Source organism: Neolamprologus brichardi, chromosome 11, assembly GCF_056152115.1.
Source record: "Neolamprologus brichardi isolate AB-2024 chromosome 11, ASM5615211v1, whole genome shotgun sequence".
NCBI classification, from domain to species: domain Eukaryota; kingdom Metazoa; phylum Chordata; class Actinopteri; order Cichliformes; family Cichlidae; genus Neolamprologus; species Neolamprologus brichardi.
In genome coordinates, this window is record NC_142114.1 from 16,884,722 (window position 1) to 16,904,098 (window position 19,377).

The 19,377-nt window shown below is 39.6% G+C and overlaps 2 protein-coding genes across 8 annotated transcripts in view; both read left to right on the top strand.

Moving 5' to 3' along the window:
* The first annotated feature begins 1,293 nt into the window (after nt 1-1,293).
* Nucleotides 1,294-16,566, top strand: kcnj14 (potassium inwardly rectifying channel subfamily J member 14). Its single transcript, XM_006804826.2, has 6 exons — nt 1,294-1,466; nt 8,459-8,567; nt 8,711-9,593; nt 10,115-11,909; nt 12,827-13,144; nt 14,193-16,566. Exons 4-6 carry the CDS (start codon nt 10,848-10,850, stop codon nt 14,421-14,423), a joined length of 1,611 nt encoding a protein of 536 aa, XP_006804889.2. The 5' UTR covers nt 1,294-1,466; nt 8,459-8,567; nt 8,711-9,593; nt 10,115-10,847; the 3' UTR covers nt 14,424-16,566.
* A 1,534-nt stretch (nt 16,567-18,100) lies between these two features.
* Nucleotides 18,101-19,377, top strand: part of myh14 (myosin, heavy chain 14, non-muscle) — a 28,223-nt gene continuing 26,946 nt past the window's right edge. For all 7 annotated transcript variants that reach the window (XM_006804821.2, XM_035913918.2, XM_087848230.1 and 4 more), the window contains exon 1: nt 18,101-18,501. The gene's annotated coding sequence lies outside the window, so the exon portion shown is untranslated. The remainder of the gene's footprint in view (nt 18,502-19,377) is intronic.

The following is a 19,377-nucleotide window of genomic DNA, read 5'->3' on the forward strand; positions in this document are numbered from 1 at the left end:
AGGACAAGCCCAGGGACCACATTAAAAAGGCACCAAATTGCAAAGAAATGTCTTTAAATTAATTTTGAAACCAATGTTCTGTTGTCTGAATAAAAACCTGCAGTTTCTTTCTAAAAGTCGTGTTTTTCTGATAGTTTGCAAAGCCTGACATCACCATGCCGTCCCACGTCACCCTCTTTCTGCGTGACTCTGCCCCCCTCCTCCCGGAGAGTTTTCCATGGGTCAATTACAGTTACAACAGTGTTTTAACACCAGCGCTTATCCTATTTTTAAAAAGACACACTCTGTAGACACACTTTGTACATACAACATGTATAATACATTGACTAAACATTTTCACATGTCAGGACATTTTGATTTTCCACGGCATATGCTTGTCGAGACAGCTTCAGCAGTGGCCGTGTGAGGCAGATAAATGAACACCATTAGGTTTAAAACGTCCAAAGGTGTATGGGCTCACGTTGGTTGGATGCAGTCGATTGTTCTGGCTGTTGCCCCAAAATCTGATCCCCGTTTCCATAGAATGACTGAGCTTATGACATGGGTCACTTCTTGGCCTCCTTAACTGAGATTAAATCAGATTAGTAAAGGCAAACGCACAAACACACACTCACACACATGCACGGACGCACACAAACTAGTTAACTCAATACTCTGGTTACATAGTCACTGTCTGATGCTCTCTGTCTGTCCCTACAATTTACTTTCAGATATTTATTTTTGATTTTTTTGTAATGTTTAAAATTAAAGACAGCAGACACTTTTAATGCAAGCCAAAATGTAAAAAAAAATACATATAACATAAAAATAATCAGTATAACCATAAAAAATACTTTGTTCTTTGTAATAATCTAATAATGATCACATTTTCTATTTAAATTATTGTAAATTTAACTTAAAATACAAGTCTCCTACACACAAAAAGCCGAAAAGAGGGATTACAAATAGATTATTTTATTTTTAGTTTATTTTATCAGGATCCCATTAGCTACAGCAGAGCAGTAACTTATGGCATGGATCACTTCTTGGCCTCCTTATAAGGTTAAATGAGCTAACTGAGTTTATTATTTAAAAAAATAATAATAACTTCCTTGTTTAACAAGCTATTCGTGTAATAATAAAAACACTAAAAATAACTTGAATGTAAAAAATAATCGGTGTTTGGGTTCTATATGTTGGGATATTATCCATATAAACTGTAATTCTGAGGCTGGTGTGACAAGGTCACTCTGGCATTCCGGCGAGGCGCGTGCGCGTGTCTAGTTGGGAGCGGACAGCACGGCAGGGTGGACGCGCACACCAGCGACCTGAGGGCTCGCGGACAGAGCGCCAGCAGCGGTCCGCTCGCGCAGCGCTATTAATCATTAAAAAAAAATAACCAAACAGCGGCTGGTTTAACAAGGAAACAACCCGAAGCACCAAACTGACGTAGCGCTGGTTTCATGGGAGGACGCTGTCAGCAGAGGGTAAGTGCTGATTGAATTTCACTTGTGAAATTTTGCTTTTCCTTAAATTTTGCTGATTGAAGGAAGTTCGCAAACACTAATTATGATTACAAACAGCCTGCAATTTTAGTTGTCGATATTTATATTATTTCGTACTGTAATACTCTGAAAACCCTCACATTTCTGCACCTTTAAATATCTGTGTCAGGTTTAAACCACTGTGTGATGTTTTATAGTCAAATCTTGAATTTAAATGTATTTTCACCTTAATTCACAATGTGCAGAACTGGAGGATTACTGGAGGAATAAATAAAGAAGCTAATGTTTTGTTTTGTTTTTTAAGAAAAACGAACAATGTCAGAGAGATAAGTTTGCCTTGTGCACCCAAACTTTAATCCTTTTCTGCCTTCGTGAGTCATAACCTGATAGGAAACACATCTGTATTTAAAAAAAAAAAAAAAAAAAAGCTTTAAAATGAAGCAATACTTAACAACAAACGAGTACAAATGTGAAACACATGCAGCCTCCATAATTTCCAACCAGGTTTATTTTCTGGCAGCACTGGTAGGTACAGCAACGTTAAAGTGACATGGCATGGATCAGGATTTTTGAGGGTGGCACGTGGTCGGACCGCAGGTTGGACCAAAATACGGGATTATAAGATAACATTTCACCCAGCCGATTACATTTTTTAAACAGCATTAAAGACCTTTAGGTGACTGTAAAGGAAACTAAGACAACTGATCAGTGCATAAATAGCACTGAAAGTTGGCATTTTGTTTCTTATAGTGAAAAGACATTAACGGATAGATACGTCAGCAACATCCATAAAGTTGGGAGAAATGAAAGTTACAGGGCAGAGAAAAAGGAAACAATCAGAGGCTAATGTGGCTCAGTATTTCTCCCCATCATGGGTCAAGCTCCAACCCTGTGCTCATCTCACATAATGCAGCTTGACGGTATATTTTGGTAGAACCTCCTTGTTGGTAATTTCACACACACACACACACACACACACACACACACACACACACACACACACACACACACACACACTTGTTTACAGATGTAATATATTATTATTAACATTAATATAACATATTAAAATATGTATTTGATGCTATTTCTGACATTTTTGATAAAGCTTCTCTTCCTGTTTTCTGCCTTTATGTCACAATATTATCGTTGTTTGTTGCCTTATCTAAAAGTATCCTGTAAATTTACTCTCCTGTTGTTAATCGTTGTATTAGTCTTAGAGGTTCTTGAAATTGAACTAGCACTGGCATGTTGCTGGGGTGCATGTTATGATTGTCGGTTGGAGGAGATGGAGGTAGGAGATGGTGTTGCACATTATCCGATAGCAGAAGAGGATTATTTTTAGTTTATAAGAATAAACAATAACTATTTTAAGTTGCAGTTTGACTCTTCATTCATATAATGTATGTAGCCTATAGGTTGACTGTAGTATAGTGTCGCCTTTACTGCATATGGCCTCACTGAACCATTGTTTGTGCTTTGAACAGATCGGTTAAAGCTCTGCATATTCATTGGATGCCGGGGTATGTCTGCACCTGTGGGGTCATGTGTATTAGCGGTGGCAGGGTACAACACCATTTTTAGATTTCTCTCCAGTATGTGGCAGTAACATATTGATGTTGGTTCTAACATTATCGGTCCTGTCTGCATGCTTTTCAGCCTTCTGAGTATTTTCTTAATTAGAAAAGTGCTGTGTTGTGTTTTAACCACCACATTGCTTTATGCGCTGTCTTAACTCCGAGATTAACATTTGGTTCCATCACACAATGACCTCTGTCACAGCGAACAGCTGAGCGAGGACCGGAAGCGGTAAATTTTCAATTAGATGGAATAAGGCTGAATGCCAGGATGACCACATGCTTGTGCTTATGATCAGATGCTGCTGTAGGAGGGTGTGTGCACATTGGCTGGCAGGAAATTGGTAACTACTTCACCCTAGCTGTGCACAGTAAAACATCTGTTTTACTGGAAAACAATGTTCCAAATTTTAAGGGTCTTTTTCTCCTGATATACATTTAAAAATTCATTAGCTCCAGCTGAAATGTTAACAGTCTGGCTGCACTGCAGGTAAGGTAGGATCCAGGAAAAAGTATGAACTCCTATGTCCCCTGTTAAAACTGTTTGCTATGAGTCAAGCAGTGATCTTACTTAAAGGTTAATATGGGCCGGGGTCCCATAGTGTATATTCAGAGCAAGCTTATTTAATTTCAGTTTAATATCATAATAAATTCATGGCTAGTTAATGCAAAGATATAGCATCGTGTATTAAAGCCATGTTAACTAATTCATATATTCTGCTTCTCTCTTTCTCTTGCATCTTTGGCACAAATATATACTAACAGACTTTTCTTATCAGTAGCTGTTTGTTTTGCATGCACACATTCAAAGCAGACAGTTATATTTTATATACAGTCTGTCAAATCATTTTTACTAAAAATCTCCCCATAGATGACCTTTTTTATTCCAAAATAGCATTTCTGTAGGGTGTTTTTTTTCTGCAGAGAAGGAATTTCCATTCTCTCAAAGAAGTTTTTGTCATAGAAATAACTGCATTTAAATAACACAAATAAAAAGAAACTGCAGCGATATCTGTATGAATAATTCTTGTACATGCTGAATTTTCCCTTTGCTGCTGCTTATGACCACTTATGACCACAGGGCACCCCCTCATTATAAATCCAGGTTTAATCCCAGTTCTTTCTCAATTATAATATTACTTAATATTCTGATGTAACTGTTACTGTTTGGTAATGTGAACACCTGCCAGCTGTAGCTATTGTAACATAAATTATTGATTAGAGCTGGAAAAAAGGTCACAGCAGTGTTGTGCATTTACGTACTTATATTTTCAGGCTTTTCTTATAGATTTTCTGGAGAAATTTCTTTGTGCATATAGAACATGATTAAAATCTGCCTTGCATTGTGAGGTTTCATATATAAATTAAGCCTAAATAAAAGACATGGAGAGAAAATGGCTTGACAATGAGCCAAGGGACGCTACAAGAGAAGGACAAAGACCCAATCCGTGTCCTGGTTTCTGACCACCATTGATCAATATGACTTATTGATGTCTCTCTATATTACTGTGGCTTCACAATGTAGAGGCTCGCTTAGGTTCTGTGTTGTATGTTGTATTCACAATGGTGATAAACCTAAATACCTTAACCTCCTAAGACCCAAACTCTTCCACGGCATGCATTTTTAATTTCTCTTTGATATTTGGGCTGATTGGGGCCCGATGAATGTAAAAACAAAGAATTATAAGATTTTTTATTTTTACCTTATTTTTGTTTTTAAGAAAAATAAGAGCCACATCTGAGGATATTTGTTTAAAATTTTGATAGAACAATAGCAGTTTAATGTCCTTGTAAGTGGATATCAGGCCCTTGCAGAGCAAAATTGAGTATTTTAGTCTAAAAATCCCAAAATGTGATGTCCACATATGTGGGCGCCAGGTCCTAGGAGGTCAAAGAGCAAAAATGGGATGCGAAAATTTCTGGCTCATTGTTTTCTTGAAGAAAATAGGAAATAGGGCAGCTCAGCTGTGTACCAGAAGAGGCAAAAATACTGATGGTACTGCAACGTGAAGTTTATTCAATACATCTTTCAATGACAGTCGAATCATATCCTTTGCAAATCTAATCTGGCCACATAACACTTTAATATGCCAAGATAATCTGGATAGAACGAGGACAGGGGAGGTGCCAGAGAGAGGCAAAATAAATCATGAGAGACCCGGTGTGAAAGAAAGCACAGAAAGTAGGTGGTGAGAGTGGATTAGTGTGGTCCTGCACGGGAACAATAAATGCAATCATTAAAGCACCTGTTCTGTCAAGTCAGTGGGTTAATGTTGATATCAAAGCTATTCCAAGCACTAACAACCTGTGGATATGCTCAAAATGTCATTATTAACACAGTCTAACACTCCCTAGATTATAAAGGACATTATCATTATTGGGTTATCATTTTGATGCTACAGTTACATATGCTGGTATTTCTGTAAGTTTTCTCTTTGTTTGCTTAATTAAAAAAGTTAATATCACAGGAGAATTAAAAAAATATATATCTATATTGTATTTATTGTTACAACAAATGGCTCAGCACAACACAACACCTGGTCTGTATGAAAAATAAAAGTAGGAAGGTGTTAAGAGAGAAACAAAAGAAGTAAATTTAAAACAAATAGCATACTACGCAGGGTTGTAGCAAATACAAAACAAATATCAAACAACCAAGCAGTGACAGATGTGATCAGCAGTGACCTTGTTGTAAACAGGCACCGAAGGTTTGCAGTCGATGATGAGATTTCAAACCACCGAAATGACTCAAGAGTTAGCAAAACAAAAACTTTTCCCTTGAATGCAACAAGCAAGTCAAATATACCAGCGGAAAGACTTTCCAAGACATAAAAATGTTTTTCCTTGCTGTATATGGAAGGACATCGTAACACCTATTCAAGCAGGCTTTAACAATTTTTGATATCCAGGAATTAGAGATGAAGGGTCCATTTTCAAAGACATTTCCAGTGTTCTTTCCATACTTCATGTCTATCCAATAGGATAACAGCTTTGTATAGTTACACAGTTTTTTGTTTTTTATGTTCTTCTTCACTGATGTCTACACCGAATGGCTTTTTGGATTTGTTTGGTCAAAGGACTGACAGACATGATTAGTCTGGTCACATTGCCCAGCTTTCATTATATAAGGCAGGGCTGCAGATGAGATGCTTCTCTGGAAGCAACAACTTCACACATGTAAGTTTCCCACATAACCCTCCATGAATACTCTTGTATGAGGAATCGTTTGAGATATTTGACACCTCAACACGATAAGGTTAGGCAACACAACGATACATACACTCTCATATCAGCCACATGCACGCCTCTCTCATCGCCTACTCCAGTGGCTGTTGCGAGTCATCAAATGACAAGTCAGCCCAGAGATAGCCGATGTGAGAGCTTGTTCTTTGGTTGGCACGAGTTACAGTAGAAGTATGAAGGTCAGGACTGCCTACTGGGTTATTTCTTTATTAAGTAAACACTGGGCAGCATAAGAATGTAAATCATAAATCACATTATCATAATGTTAGTGTGCAGTTTGGTGTAAAATTTGACCATAAAAGACTTTAGGGTTCAGTTTGATTTCAGTCTGGCGTTCGAACAATTTCCACAGTGTTGCAGTCACATGTTATATATCAGTTTTTACATGAGGATGTGCCAGGAGCATAAAGACGCATTTGGATGCAGCTCTCAAAGCAGGATGATACTCATACTGACACATACTGTCATATTAGTATATTTTGTGTCCCTCTGTTGTTCCTTTATACTTTCAGTGGAGGTTTTCTGTATTGCACCAGATTATTACCTTTTAACATAAATGCTAATATGCATTTATAATTTTTGTTGTAGCTGGCATCGTGTTGGAAATGAGGTGAATATTTCTCAGTGGGGATGATTGTGCTGCAGGAGTGATTACTTCTCCTGCATTAATTCTGAAAGTGGACTACATGTAGCTTATAGTGAGTTTTTCAAGGCTGCAGATAGATGTCTAACAATTACAGTAAACTAGCTATGCGAACTTTGTCTTATCTATTTGATCTGTATTTTCATCTTCAGGTGCTGTTACCAGGTTACAAAAACAAAAATATCATTGCTGAACATTGATGAATTAAGTGTTATTATACTCTTGTATGCAAAAACAAGTCTTTAACATAGACTCATCTGCCACTTCATTAGTTACACCTTGCTAATACTGAGTTGGATCCCTTTTGCCTTCAGATCTGCTTTAATTCTTCGTGGCATAAATTCAACAAGATGCTAGAAACATAATTAGAGACTTTGCTTCATATGGACATGTCAGCATCACACAGTTGCTGCAGATTTGATGGCCGCTTATTAATGATGTGAATAAGAAGATGGTTACACTGTGTCAATAAAGTGATGCTTATGATCAGCAACCAGACCAATCTAGACTGTGGCAATTAAAGGGTTCTCATTTGGTACTAAGTGTGCCAGGAAAATATCCCTTACACCTTTTACATCACCAAGCAACCTGAGTTGCTGACATAAGGCAAGATAAATGCATGGTTTCATGTTGTTTATGCTAACTTGTGACCCTACCATCTGAATATTGCAGCAGAAATTAAGACTCACCAGAGCAGGCAGCATTTTTCCAATCTTGCAAATGGAAGTTGCCTAATTTTGGTGAGGGTATGTGAACTGTAGCCTCAGTTTCCTGTTCTTAGCTGACAGCATCCAGTTTGGTCCTCTGCCACTATACCCAATCTGCTTCAAGATTTGACGTGCTGTGCATGCTCTTCTTCATACTGTGGTCATAACAAGTGGTTATTTAAGTTATTGTTGCCTATATCAGCTCGAAAAACTCTGACCTCGGGTATTAACAGTGAATTTTCACCCAGAGAAATGCTGCTTGCTGGTTAGTTTTCTGTAAATATTTGAGATGACTGGAAAATTCCAGCAGATCAGCAGTTTCTGAAATGCTCACCAGCCGATCTGACACCAACAACCACGTCACATTCAAAGTCACTTAAATCACCTTTCTTCCCCGTTCTGATACTCGGTTTGAACATCAGCAGCTCATCTCAATCCTGTCCACAAGCCTAAAAGCATTCAGTTATTTCCATGTGATTGGCTAATTAGAAAACTCAAGTCATAGTTTAAAGTTAGGCTGAGAATTTTCAGTGGGTTGACATTTGTTAGATGCAATTACTTAGTATATTCTACCTTTCCCCATTTCTTTCTATAACACAAGTAGCTATTTGCAAGACTTCAGAGGATTAGCAGATAGGCCTCTCAGTTGCCTCTGTAAGTATAAATGAGTGAGCTATTTCTTGTGTTGTGTTTTTTACATTTTTTAATGGTGGATACATTTTAATGGTCGTTGCAAATATTACTGCATAACATACGGATATAAACATGCATTTTTCTTTTTGTTTCTCTTCTCTTTTTCTCTGATAGGTACATCTGGGTCAAGCTACAAGAAGGTCTGATTTTTCATCTTAACACTATCCACAAAAAAGCAACCAATGAACTGCATTTGATAAACCAGAGGGATACACTAACAAAGGTAAGTGTCTGATCGACAAACAAGATTTTAGCAGTTTAGCTTCTCATTGCCTTTTGACTTGGCAACATGATCATTTAAACTAGTGCTGATACTTCCTTCACATTTATATTCTCCTTTCTGTTTGTTCTAATTTCTTTTTTAAGTCTGCAGTGGGTTAGGCGTGATGATCCAAACATAAAGGGATACAGAACAGTCACCGAAACCTCAATAAGGGGAAACGGAATAAGAAGCAGACTCTTTCATTTCCTTCTTCTGTGACTCTTCCCTTCCCTGAGATCAACAAAGCTCAGTGCTCTCACTGAACATGTGTCAAAAAAGGAGGCCAACACTCAAGCAAAGATGAACCCCTATGTTACTTCTCACTTCAGGAGGGATCTCTTCCCACATTTTCATTTGTTGTAGACTTTTTGTTTACCCTGCTTTTACTGGTTGGATGCAATGACTTGCTCTGTATTTGGAAAGTTATAGCAGCAGCTCCTGCTTCTTGCTTTGCTGTTCTCTCTGTACCTTCAGCAGTGCACGGTTATGGTTGAGTAACTGATTTTGTTCACTGGTTACTAAATGATTACGGGTTGCATGATTTTTACACTTTGTCAGGATTCAGTTGTAAGGGTCTCTGGGAATGATTGGGCAAGGTAAATGATAATATTACAAACACATCCTTTTCATTATCAGATGTATTTGCATGTTTTTCTTGCTTTACTTAAGCCTTTAGTAATTATTTCGATATATTGATGATTTTGTATACTTTTGCATGCTCATTAGTTGATAACTTGTGGTTCACTTTAAAGATTCTCTAGCATGCTGATGTTTTTTGTTTTTGTTTTTTTCCTTTTTTAAATATCTGCAAATAACTTTTTATTTGAGGAACCTCTTTGATGCTCAAATAGCCTTCGTGATCTGGTTCAAACAGGGATGCCAAGTAAGAGTCTACAAGGCACAAAAACTGTTACAGCCTCCTGCTTAGACATACACCTGACCTATGAACTCTGGAGCTTGACCTCTGCAGAAAACAGATCAAATCAGGTGATTGCTGTACTCAACTTTTGACTCAATCTTCCACGTAAAGCTAAGTAAGTTTAGAGATAGTCAAAATAATCATCCTCTGTTGTTTTCTTCATTTTTTCTAATCTGTTGTCAGGCGTAGGGGATTTCTCAGCCCTAACGCTGAGCTGTGTTGAGGTATATCTTTGTTGTGGCTGTAAATGTAGTTATTGGCCAATATTATCCAGGTGGCAGTACATAAAATACTTCTTTGAGAATCTGACAATGGCCATTAAACAGTTTTGCAGACACTTAAAAAGAACATGTGAAATTGTAAAGGCAGTGACATGATTGGAAAAGAAATGGCAAACAAATCATGTTTTTTTTCAGTTGGGTCCCTGGTGTTGGAACAAAAGTTGTATTTCCTTTATCTGTGAAAAAAGTGATGAGAATAGCTTAAGCCAGCTGAATCAAGATATCTTGGCAATGAATTATGAATGATAAATAATAACAGTAGAGATTTGATGGTTTTGTATTGTATTTTTCCTCATGCTCTTCTCAAGTGGTTGTGAAAGTGGAGAGAAGTTTGATCGTAAGAATTGGCATGTTTCTTTCTTGTTTCAACTGCATGTTGGAAGTTATCATACTGTTTGACCTGAATTTGGCTTTGTGTTCTCTGCGTACATTGTATATCATCACATTTCTATCCCATTGTCTTGCTCCATTGCATTATCAGCTTATATTTTTTGTGTTTATCAAATGAGTCCTGCTCGAGCAAAAAACCTCAAGACTATCCTTTTAGTGTTTTCAACTATATAGAACCAATCCTGCATGTTTTTCTGATGTATGTCAAAGTTAGCCCAGCTCTACCACTCCTTGTCAAATGAAATTTTGCAGATCACAGAATTGGACTCTTTGAGCTTCTATTGAAGTCATTCTTTTCAGCTCACCTCCTTTCACTAAAGTGACTGTGATTTAAGGTCATTGGTTGTTACTGAACTCACACTACAATAAAGCCCATTAGCTTGCTGGGAATCCATTACTGAAAGGACTGACTGTACGGAGAAACAGAATAAGAAGTTGTGGAAGAGACACTGAAGAAAGTGATTGACCAATGGCCTTGGAGGGTGTTATCCTCTGGTTACCATTGGGCGCCATGGACCTACAATTATCTCTGTATTAAAAGAGACTGACTGTGACATTAACACCACACATAATTTCACTGACGGTATCAAGGTGCTTATTCATTACATCGATAAACAAGGCACACTTATAAATACAGAGAACTCATAGCAGATGATGGGGGCAGCACGTGTAAAACGACGCTTCAGTGCTGTGGTGGATGGGCCAGTGGAGGAGGAGGAGGTCATGAGGCTAGCACAGAGTGCTGCAGATACATCTGGCGGAGGGGGGAGCCCAGCGGGGACAGGGACCCCAACCAGCCCCTCTCCGACCCATGCCCTCAATGGCAAAGCTCTGCCTCTTCAAAGCAACACCAACAATGCCCGGAGGCATGGTGCCATTGGAGAGTCAGCTGGAGGAGATGCAGGAGGAGAAGGTGGGTTGAGAGGAGGAAGAATGTGTTCAGGGCCCAAGAGTGGAAGAGGCAGTAGTGTAGGAGGGAGAGGGGAAGGCCGTTCTTCATCAGATCAGGATTCACTCTCTTCCCCCTCCACTACCAGCCGCCGGCGCAATAGGCGCTCAACCCGCCGGCCCCGACAACGCTTTGTGGGCAAGGACGGACGCTGCAACGTCACCTTTGTCAACATGAGCGAGAGGGGCCAGCGGTACCTCAGTGACCTCTTTACCACTTGCGTGGACATCCGCTGGCGATGGATGCTGGTCATCTTCACTCTCTCCTTCGTTCTCTCCTGGCTGCTCTTTGGATTTGCCTTCTGGCTCATTGCCTCCGCACATGGAGACCTCTCCATTCGGCTTACCCCCAGCTCAAGTTCATCTCCAGGATCAGGAGATGCTGGCTCTGGAGGAGAGTCTGATAGAGAGGCAGCGGTTGAGGAGCCATGCTTCTTCCAGGTGAACAGCTTCATGGCAGCCTTTCTGTTCTCCTTGGAGACGCAGACATCCATCGGTTATGGCTTCAGAAGTGTGACCGAAGAATGTCCCCTGGCGGTGGTGGCGGTCGTTTTGCAGTGCATTGTGGGCTGCATAATTGACGCCTTCATCATCGGGGCAGTCATGGCAAAGATTGCCAAGCCCAAGAAGCGCAACGAGACCCTGGTGTTCTCCGACACTGCTGTTGTGGCGCTGAGAGATGGAAAACTCTGTATGATGTGGAGGGTCGGAAACCTACGCAAAAGCCACCTGGTAGAAGCACACGTCAGAGCACAACTACTAAAGGTAAGTGGAAAAATACAAATAATCATACTGATGAAAAAAGAGGCCAGACAACAACCCTGACATGAAAAAGGTCAAAGAAGTTATCTGGTGATTGTAACGGAGTCAAAGTCAGGAATGCACCAAATAATAGAGGTTGCTACTGTGATAGAGCAGTAGAGCGAAAAAAAGAGAAAGAGAGAGGGCTGAGACCATCTGGCCCGTATTCTGTGGACCGTAGTTAATGAGAGCTTGTTTTATTTTCCCTCAGGGGTTAGGAAGATTTACCATGGATTAACTTGCCCACAATTCTTTAACTAAGGACCATTGTCCTTCGTCATCTCATTCCTCTTGTATACTGTATCTCTGTGGGTTTGGTGATTGTTTTCTATGACTACTCTAATGTTTGTCCTTATATCTGCAGTTTGCATGTGTGTTCCCTCAGGATTTTCTGTAGGATCAAAATCTGTAGCGCATTTTGGCTGCAGTGTGGAGAATTTGTTCTCTTCTAATAGCATGACCATATCAAAGTTTAGGCAGGGCAGATGGGATTAAGTTTGAGGATGAAGGGAATACAATTGTGAATGTTAAAACTGGATATTGTTCAATAGCAAGGTTGGGTGAGTGATAAGCCTATGGATTGGCAAGGTGACTAAAGAAGTGCATAGTGAGAGTCAGCTGAATATAATAACCAAATGCTAGACAATTCGGTCAGGGTAAGATTATTAATTTACAATGCTTTCATCAGATTACCTTTAGAAAATGTCATGTGTTACCTTCAAGGTGATATCACGATGTAATTAATTAACCTTTGTTCCAATAATAAAAATCTTTCTGTTTTCTTTTTAATATTCCCTCAAAAGCCTTAATGAACTGAAATATCTTATGTGGGATGTGATATGGACCAAATAATGACTTTCACATTTCAAACCTGCTCCCAGTCAAGGGTGACACCAGAGGGAGAGTACCTTCCACTGGACAACGTGGACATCAACGTGGGGTTTGACACCGGCACTGACCGCATCTTCTTGGTCTCGCCTGTAACAATTGTCCATGAAATCAATGAAGAGTCGCCTTTCTTTGAGATGGACCAAAAAACGCTGGAGAACGACTCTGACCTGGAGGTGGTGGTCATACTTGAAGGCATGGTGGAGGCCACAGCCATGACCACGCAGTGCCGCAGTTCCTTTCTGGCTACTGAAATCCTCTGGGGACACCGCTTTGAACCAGTGCTCTTCGAGAGGAAAGATGGCTACCAGGTGAAAACAGAAGAACAGACAGAAAACTCTTTTTTCCATTTAATTCTGACACAGCTTCCAGTCTTTAAATCTAAGACCATTTTAAGTCATCACTGATGCATAGCCATGACGTCATATATATTTTACCAGGTTTTTTGATAAAATTGGAGTGATGCTGAGCAAACTAAATATAATTCACTGTGTTTCTCCATTTATCATTTAGTAGCAAAGCCTCAGTGGTGCCAAAGAAAGAGTGGAGTTGATGTTTAAAACTTTGATAGTCTTTGATAATCAACTTAATCCTGTCTGAGCTGCTGATTAGGTAATAGTTAGTCAATCTGCAACATTTTGTGTTACCACTAATTGAAAAGGCTATGAGTCATTCTCTTCCCTCAATTCTGTTGTTATATCTCAGATTGCATACTTTCGTGTTTACACTTGCTACTTTCAGCATGTTTACATTAACAAGCATAGCTACATGCAGGGAAATACCACCACCATGGTAATGTGTTCATAACAGTCAAGAAGTTATGTTTTCACTCTCAATAGTTGGCATGTGTTGACGTGTTGTTGGGTGTTAACGTGTGTTTCCATGCTGTCTGCAAAGTAGAAGCTAGATATTTGGTCAAAGGCTTGACAACATATGTGACAAAGCACAAAGCACGTAAAAATGCAGACCGAGAATCCCAACTGTGCACAGAAACAACCAAGAGATGATGCAATCCAGAACAGCCAGACTTCATCAGCCAGAACGCATCTGAAATTTAGCATTACACAGATTTTAAAATCAGCAAAAGTAAAATTCTATCACCCCTAATTGTACATTACATAACATATGTATTGTTTTGCTCCTGGGAGAGAACAAAAGTCACTTTAGGATTGGATCTTGAAAGGCATCGGCATACAAAAATATGCCAAATCAAACATGCAGGTGAATAAGGAAGCACTCAGAAGTAGCGTCTTCTATTCAGCAATAAACATTCTTCAACTAAACATCAGCAGGGTTGTATTGTCTTTTTGAGTCTTTTGAGCATTTAACTAAAAGTCACTGTTCTATGCTTTTTTCCAGGTGGATTACTCATTTTTCCATCGGACCTATGAAATCCCAAACACCCCTTCCTGCAGTGCTAAAGATCTGGCCGAGCAGAAGTACATTCAGAGTTCACAGTCGTCATTCTGTTATGAGAACGAAGTAGCTCTGCAGCTTGCCTCCCCCGACAGTGAGCTGGGTCAAAACCTTGAGTTTGCCTCCCCACCGACCCGGAGGCAATCCCTGGCAGAACATCTCCACTACAACTGAACGGAAGGGAAAAAGACAGGAAACCGACTTCAGAGAACAAACTGATATGATGATGGGAGACAGAATAGTAGAGAGAGCCTTGAATAAACCAGTGTACAATAAAGGATAGGAAGAAACACTATTTACAGAAGAGGAAGAAATATTTAGTGCGAACATTAGGAAGTTTGGTGTTACTCTTTTGGTGAGTTGGGTTTAGTACACTGACCTAGTTGTCTAATTGGTCCTGGCAATCTTTCAAAATCATTGAAAACTGCTAAGTCTCACATCTGGCCCATCACTACCACAGCACACAACTGACTCTAATACCTGACTGACAAGGGTATGCAACAGCGCCCCATGGTGGCTACCACATGCAATTGACCCTCAATTTTTATGATGGGAAGATTTTGACCTCTGTTGGAGGTAATGTTTTAGCTTCTGAGGAATGTATTCCACTAAGATGCTCACTTATCACTTTTGTTCTTTTATTTTCTTATGGTAAGTATGGATTATGCACTTTTTGGCATCAGGGACTGAGAATGTATTTGAGATAAGCCAAAGCAGAGCAACAGTAACATGGAGCAACAGCTTTAAACTAGCAGCGGTTTTGAGATGTTTGTTCCATGTAGATGTATTTTCTCTGTGTTGTTTGTTTTTTGGCTTTTTTCCATGTGTGATGCAAAGAAAAAGATGTTCACTGATTGTAAACTTTTATGATTTTAACATTTTGTGTTGAGTGGAATAGCATGATTGTAGAGTCTCAGACCACACAGGTGATCCAGATGTGATGATCGCCATGCATTGTTTTATGGCGCTACTATCAAAGTATGCTGTTATCTCTTATGTCTGTAAAAGCAGCCTCGCTATTGTTTTGGTGTGCTATTTTTGCATTATTGTACACTTTAACTGAGCTATAATACTGTAATCTTTTACGTGTTGGTGGTGCAGACTGAATAGTGAATATAAGGCAATAGCATTGGAGACCTACACTCACATCCAGCATCTTTCCATTTCTACAATTCTGCAAGAAGTGGATGAAGATCCAACTGGAAACTACATCAGACTCACAGAAAATTAAATCTGGGTTGTTGGGGGTTTTTTGGCTCATAAAATCATGTAATTTCCTTAGGTGGTAGGTGGTGCCTTCATAACAGAGCAGACATTTTGCAAATGTCCCTTCATCTGCATGATGTTGAAAATGTGCTTGAATTGTATTTTTTTATCATGTGCATTTGCAAGATGACCACTTTTAGTGTGCAGTATGTGCTAAGATGAAAAAAACTGAGCAATCCCCATATAAACGTGCCGTGATGAATGAATCTTTTACCCGTAATATACTGTAGGCTATGTAATAGTTGCACTTTCTAGATATATTACAAAGCACCTGAGATATTTCTGTTTATTTTAACATTAATAATTAAGAGTAAATAATGCCACCTCAGTATGTAAGTGTTTGATTGCAGCATGTGTTGGCAAAGTGTGGGGGCGGCAATGCCGTGTTGAGTGTTGACCAGTAATCAGCCTGTCCGACGCACAACCTGGAAACTTGTTGTTTGCACTTTGCACTAATTATGGAGACTAATATCACTGATGAAACTTTACAAAAGCACAGTAGTGTTGCAGGAACAGCACAGGCTAACTTCAGTGCATCAATCGCAGTGTTCTGACTGATAACATATTATCTCTTATAAATAGTGTTAATGCTGTTCCATGTCTGTCTTCCCTTTCACTTCTCTATTATGGCTACCATTTTCTATTTATAGGCTGCACAGGAGGTCATGTCATTTTCTCCCTGCATCCACTTCCATGAAATGTAACTTGAACTTACAGCACCATCACTTTACTATGATGGGACTTTTTAAACACAGCAGAAAGAAATAGACGGATTGATTTGGATTCACTGTTCACAGTACAGTACATTTTATACATAGTGTAAAGCACAGAGTAGTATAATGTAATACCTCTTTTTTAAAAAAGAATTAGTAAGATGAAATTGACAAAAGCTACTGTTCTAGGATTTGGGGGGGTTTTCTGAGGAGAATTTTTTTTTTTTGCTCCAGCAGACACTAGATATATAATTTCAGAGCTGCCTCAGGCACAAAGCACTTCCAGAAAAAAGAGAACTGTGTTATAGAAGAAATAAAACATGGGGATTCAATTGTGATTATTGGGTGTGTCCTTATTTATACTACTTGCACTCTCTGTACTTCACCCAGTTAGCCTATATATGTTTTAAAAGGACATTCCACTGCAGCAATTTTACATGAATATCTTCCTTGTGTTGTACTTTCAGTGATTATTTCAACCAATTACAGAAAATGTAACTAAACAGTTAGTGAGTTATTTATAAAGGGGAAAAAAAACCTTTATGATATAAGTGAAACTGTAGTAATCAAGTGTAACTTGATTAATATGTCTACCCCTTATTTTCTTATCAAAATTCAAATATTAAATGAAAATTATATCACTGCTGATGAATCAGACGTAGAAACACAGCCTGCAAAAAGAATTGTGTTCTGACTAAAAGGACACAGAGCAGGTGTGGCACGGGTGATAAATGTAACCAAGTCAACCAAATATGATTTTTTTTTAGGGAGTATAAACAAGGGTTTGATGCAAATCATTAATTCACTGCTGTTCAGCTTGTTTCCTTTTTTTTTTTCTTTTATTGAGCAAGCAGCACGGTGGCACAGTGGTTAGCGCTGTTGCCTCACAGCAAGAAGGTCCTGAGTTTGACTTCAGTATTTGGCTGCTGACTTTCTGTGTGTCTCTGTGGATTGTCTCTGGGTGCTCTGGCTTCCCCCCAAAGTCCACAGACATACAATTAGTGGAACTGGATTAACAGGTGATTCTAAATTACCCATAGGTGTAAACCCACCCCACCCAATGAACAAATGGGTGGGGTAAAAAAACAAACAAAAAAAACATGCCAAGTTGAACAGAAAAAGAAAGTTTTCCTGCTTATGCTATGGTAATTCCTCTTGGGGCATTCTCTAAAGGTTCTCAGGAATTTTGTGACATGTAGGTCTGTATTAGAGAATAGAATAGAATAATCCTTTAATTATACCACAAGGGGAAATTTGGTTGTATCAGCAGCCAAAACACACTTATACAAACAGAACAGGACAGAGAATAGAAGCACAATTTTTACATATTTACATCATGGACAATAGTTACCAAAGCAGAGTACTGTACAGTATAGTATTATTGTTACAGTCACAAATATAAGGACTAGACTCTCTATTATTTTACTTTATTTTATTTTATTGCCAAATTTAATATTATTTAATATATGCGTTACGTTTTGCGTGGAAACAAATATATAATTTTAAAGCAGAAGTTGAGATTTCATAGTTTCTCGCTATTACTCTGATATGATTGGTGTAAATATTTACTTATTTACTAACCGTGCTACTCTTGGAAATTTGGGGTGATCTGAATCAGGCACCTTGAATCAGATCTTTCCAAGAAACCCTGCATTGAGCTTAAAGGTGAAGTCAAACGAATCCGATCCCAGATCAGCGTCTGCAGACACTCGCTGCCAGTCAGTGGTAAACAAAGAGCGCGCAAATCCCCCTACTGTAGCGCGAGAGCGCCGCACGGCACCTGCTCCAGCGCTCCGATTTGCCGTTTGCCATGTCATTCAGAGGAAGCCCCGCCTCACGGCAGTTAGCATTGGTTAAAGGCGGAGACGTCTGCGCTGCTGTTGTCTCGATTCGTCAGTGCGAGCGCTTTATGACCGTTTTAGGGCGGAAAGCTCCCGTCGTATTCAAGAGGCGGGTCTACGGCTCGGTTCTAGATTATGATTGGACTCGTTTCTCTCTAGACCTGTCTAAAACCCGTCTGCTCGTACTTGGTTGGTCCGCTAGCAGGAAGTCCTTCTCCGTGGCTGAAGCCGCCGAGTTGCCCTCAGTGCTCTCTGTCTAGTTTATTCTCACCGAGGAGTGTGTGTTGCTCCACTGTGAGAGCAATGCAATGATAAAAGCCGCATATGCGGTACGCTACACACCTATCAGGCAGGAAAATAACCCAAGAAACACCCTCATCCCGGTTCCCCTCACGCCGCAGCCTTATCCACACCTCAAAGCGGAACCTGAAGGTAAGACATTTAATTGCCTTTACTCTAATCCAACTCGTAAATAGCCAGTGTAATATCCTCAACGTATCATTTTTTTAGTGGAGCTGGCTAACCTCGTATGGTTAGTCTAAATGCGGTGGCTTAACGCCTAAATGTGAAACAGCAGAGGGGCTGGGGGCATTTAATTTAGGGTTGGTCTTTGTGCTAAAAGAGCCTTTCATCGAAATGACCTGAAGTCTGGCCAAGAAAAGCAATTATTCGACCTTATTTTTAACATTCCGACCCATATTACCATAATCTGTTGGTCCATTGGGATTTATGTGTGATAGTAATAATGGTAATGATGGTGGTATTATTATTATTATTGTTATTAATAATAATGATGATAGAAAAAAGGCTGTTTTTGTGGCTGCCACATGCATGCCGTTCACAGTCATTTAAAGGCTGGGGCCCATATGGTTTGTCATGTCTTACGTTCAAGGTGTGGTTGTCTTCGTCAGGTTTTTTTTTTCCATTTGAGCTGAAGCTACGGTTTGAAAATGCAGGTTAGTTCACAGAGCTCCAGCTTCGCAGCTGGACTGCTCCTGCAGGCGCCGCACTGCAATTATTACAGCCTGTGGGTTTTTTTGTTTGTTTTTTTAAATAATAATGTCACCTTTTCCTCAACGTGTCCGCTTTAAGTGCGCAGATGACACGGTATCGTCCCCGATGCTGTGTGCCACTTGGCATCAAAGCTGAAGAAAAGGCGTTTCCAGCTCCCCCACCCGTCACGCGCAAGCACCCACACAGTAATTACACGCGCACACACATACAGAGAAAAGAGGACCCCCGCAGTGAATGACCTCAGTTCAAACTCACAAGGTATTGTCTAAGGGCTGCTGCTCAGTGTTCAGGGTG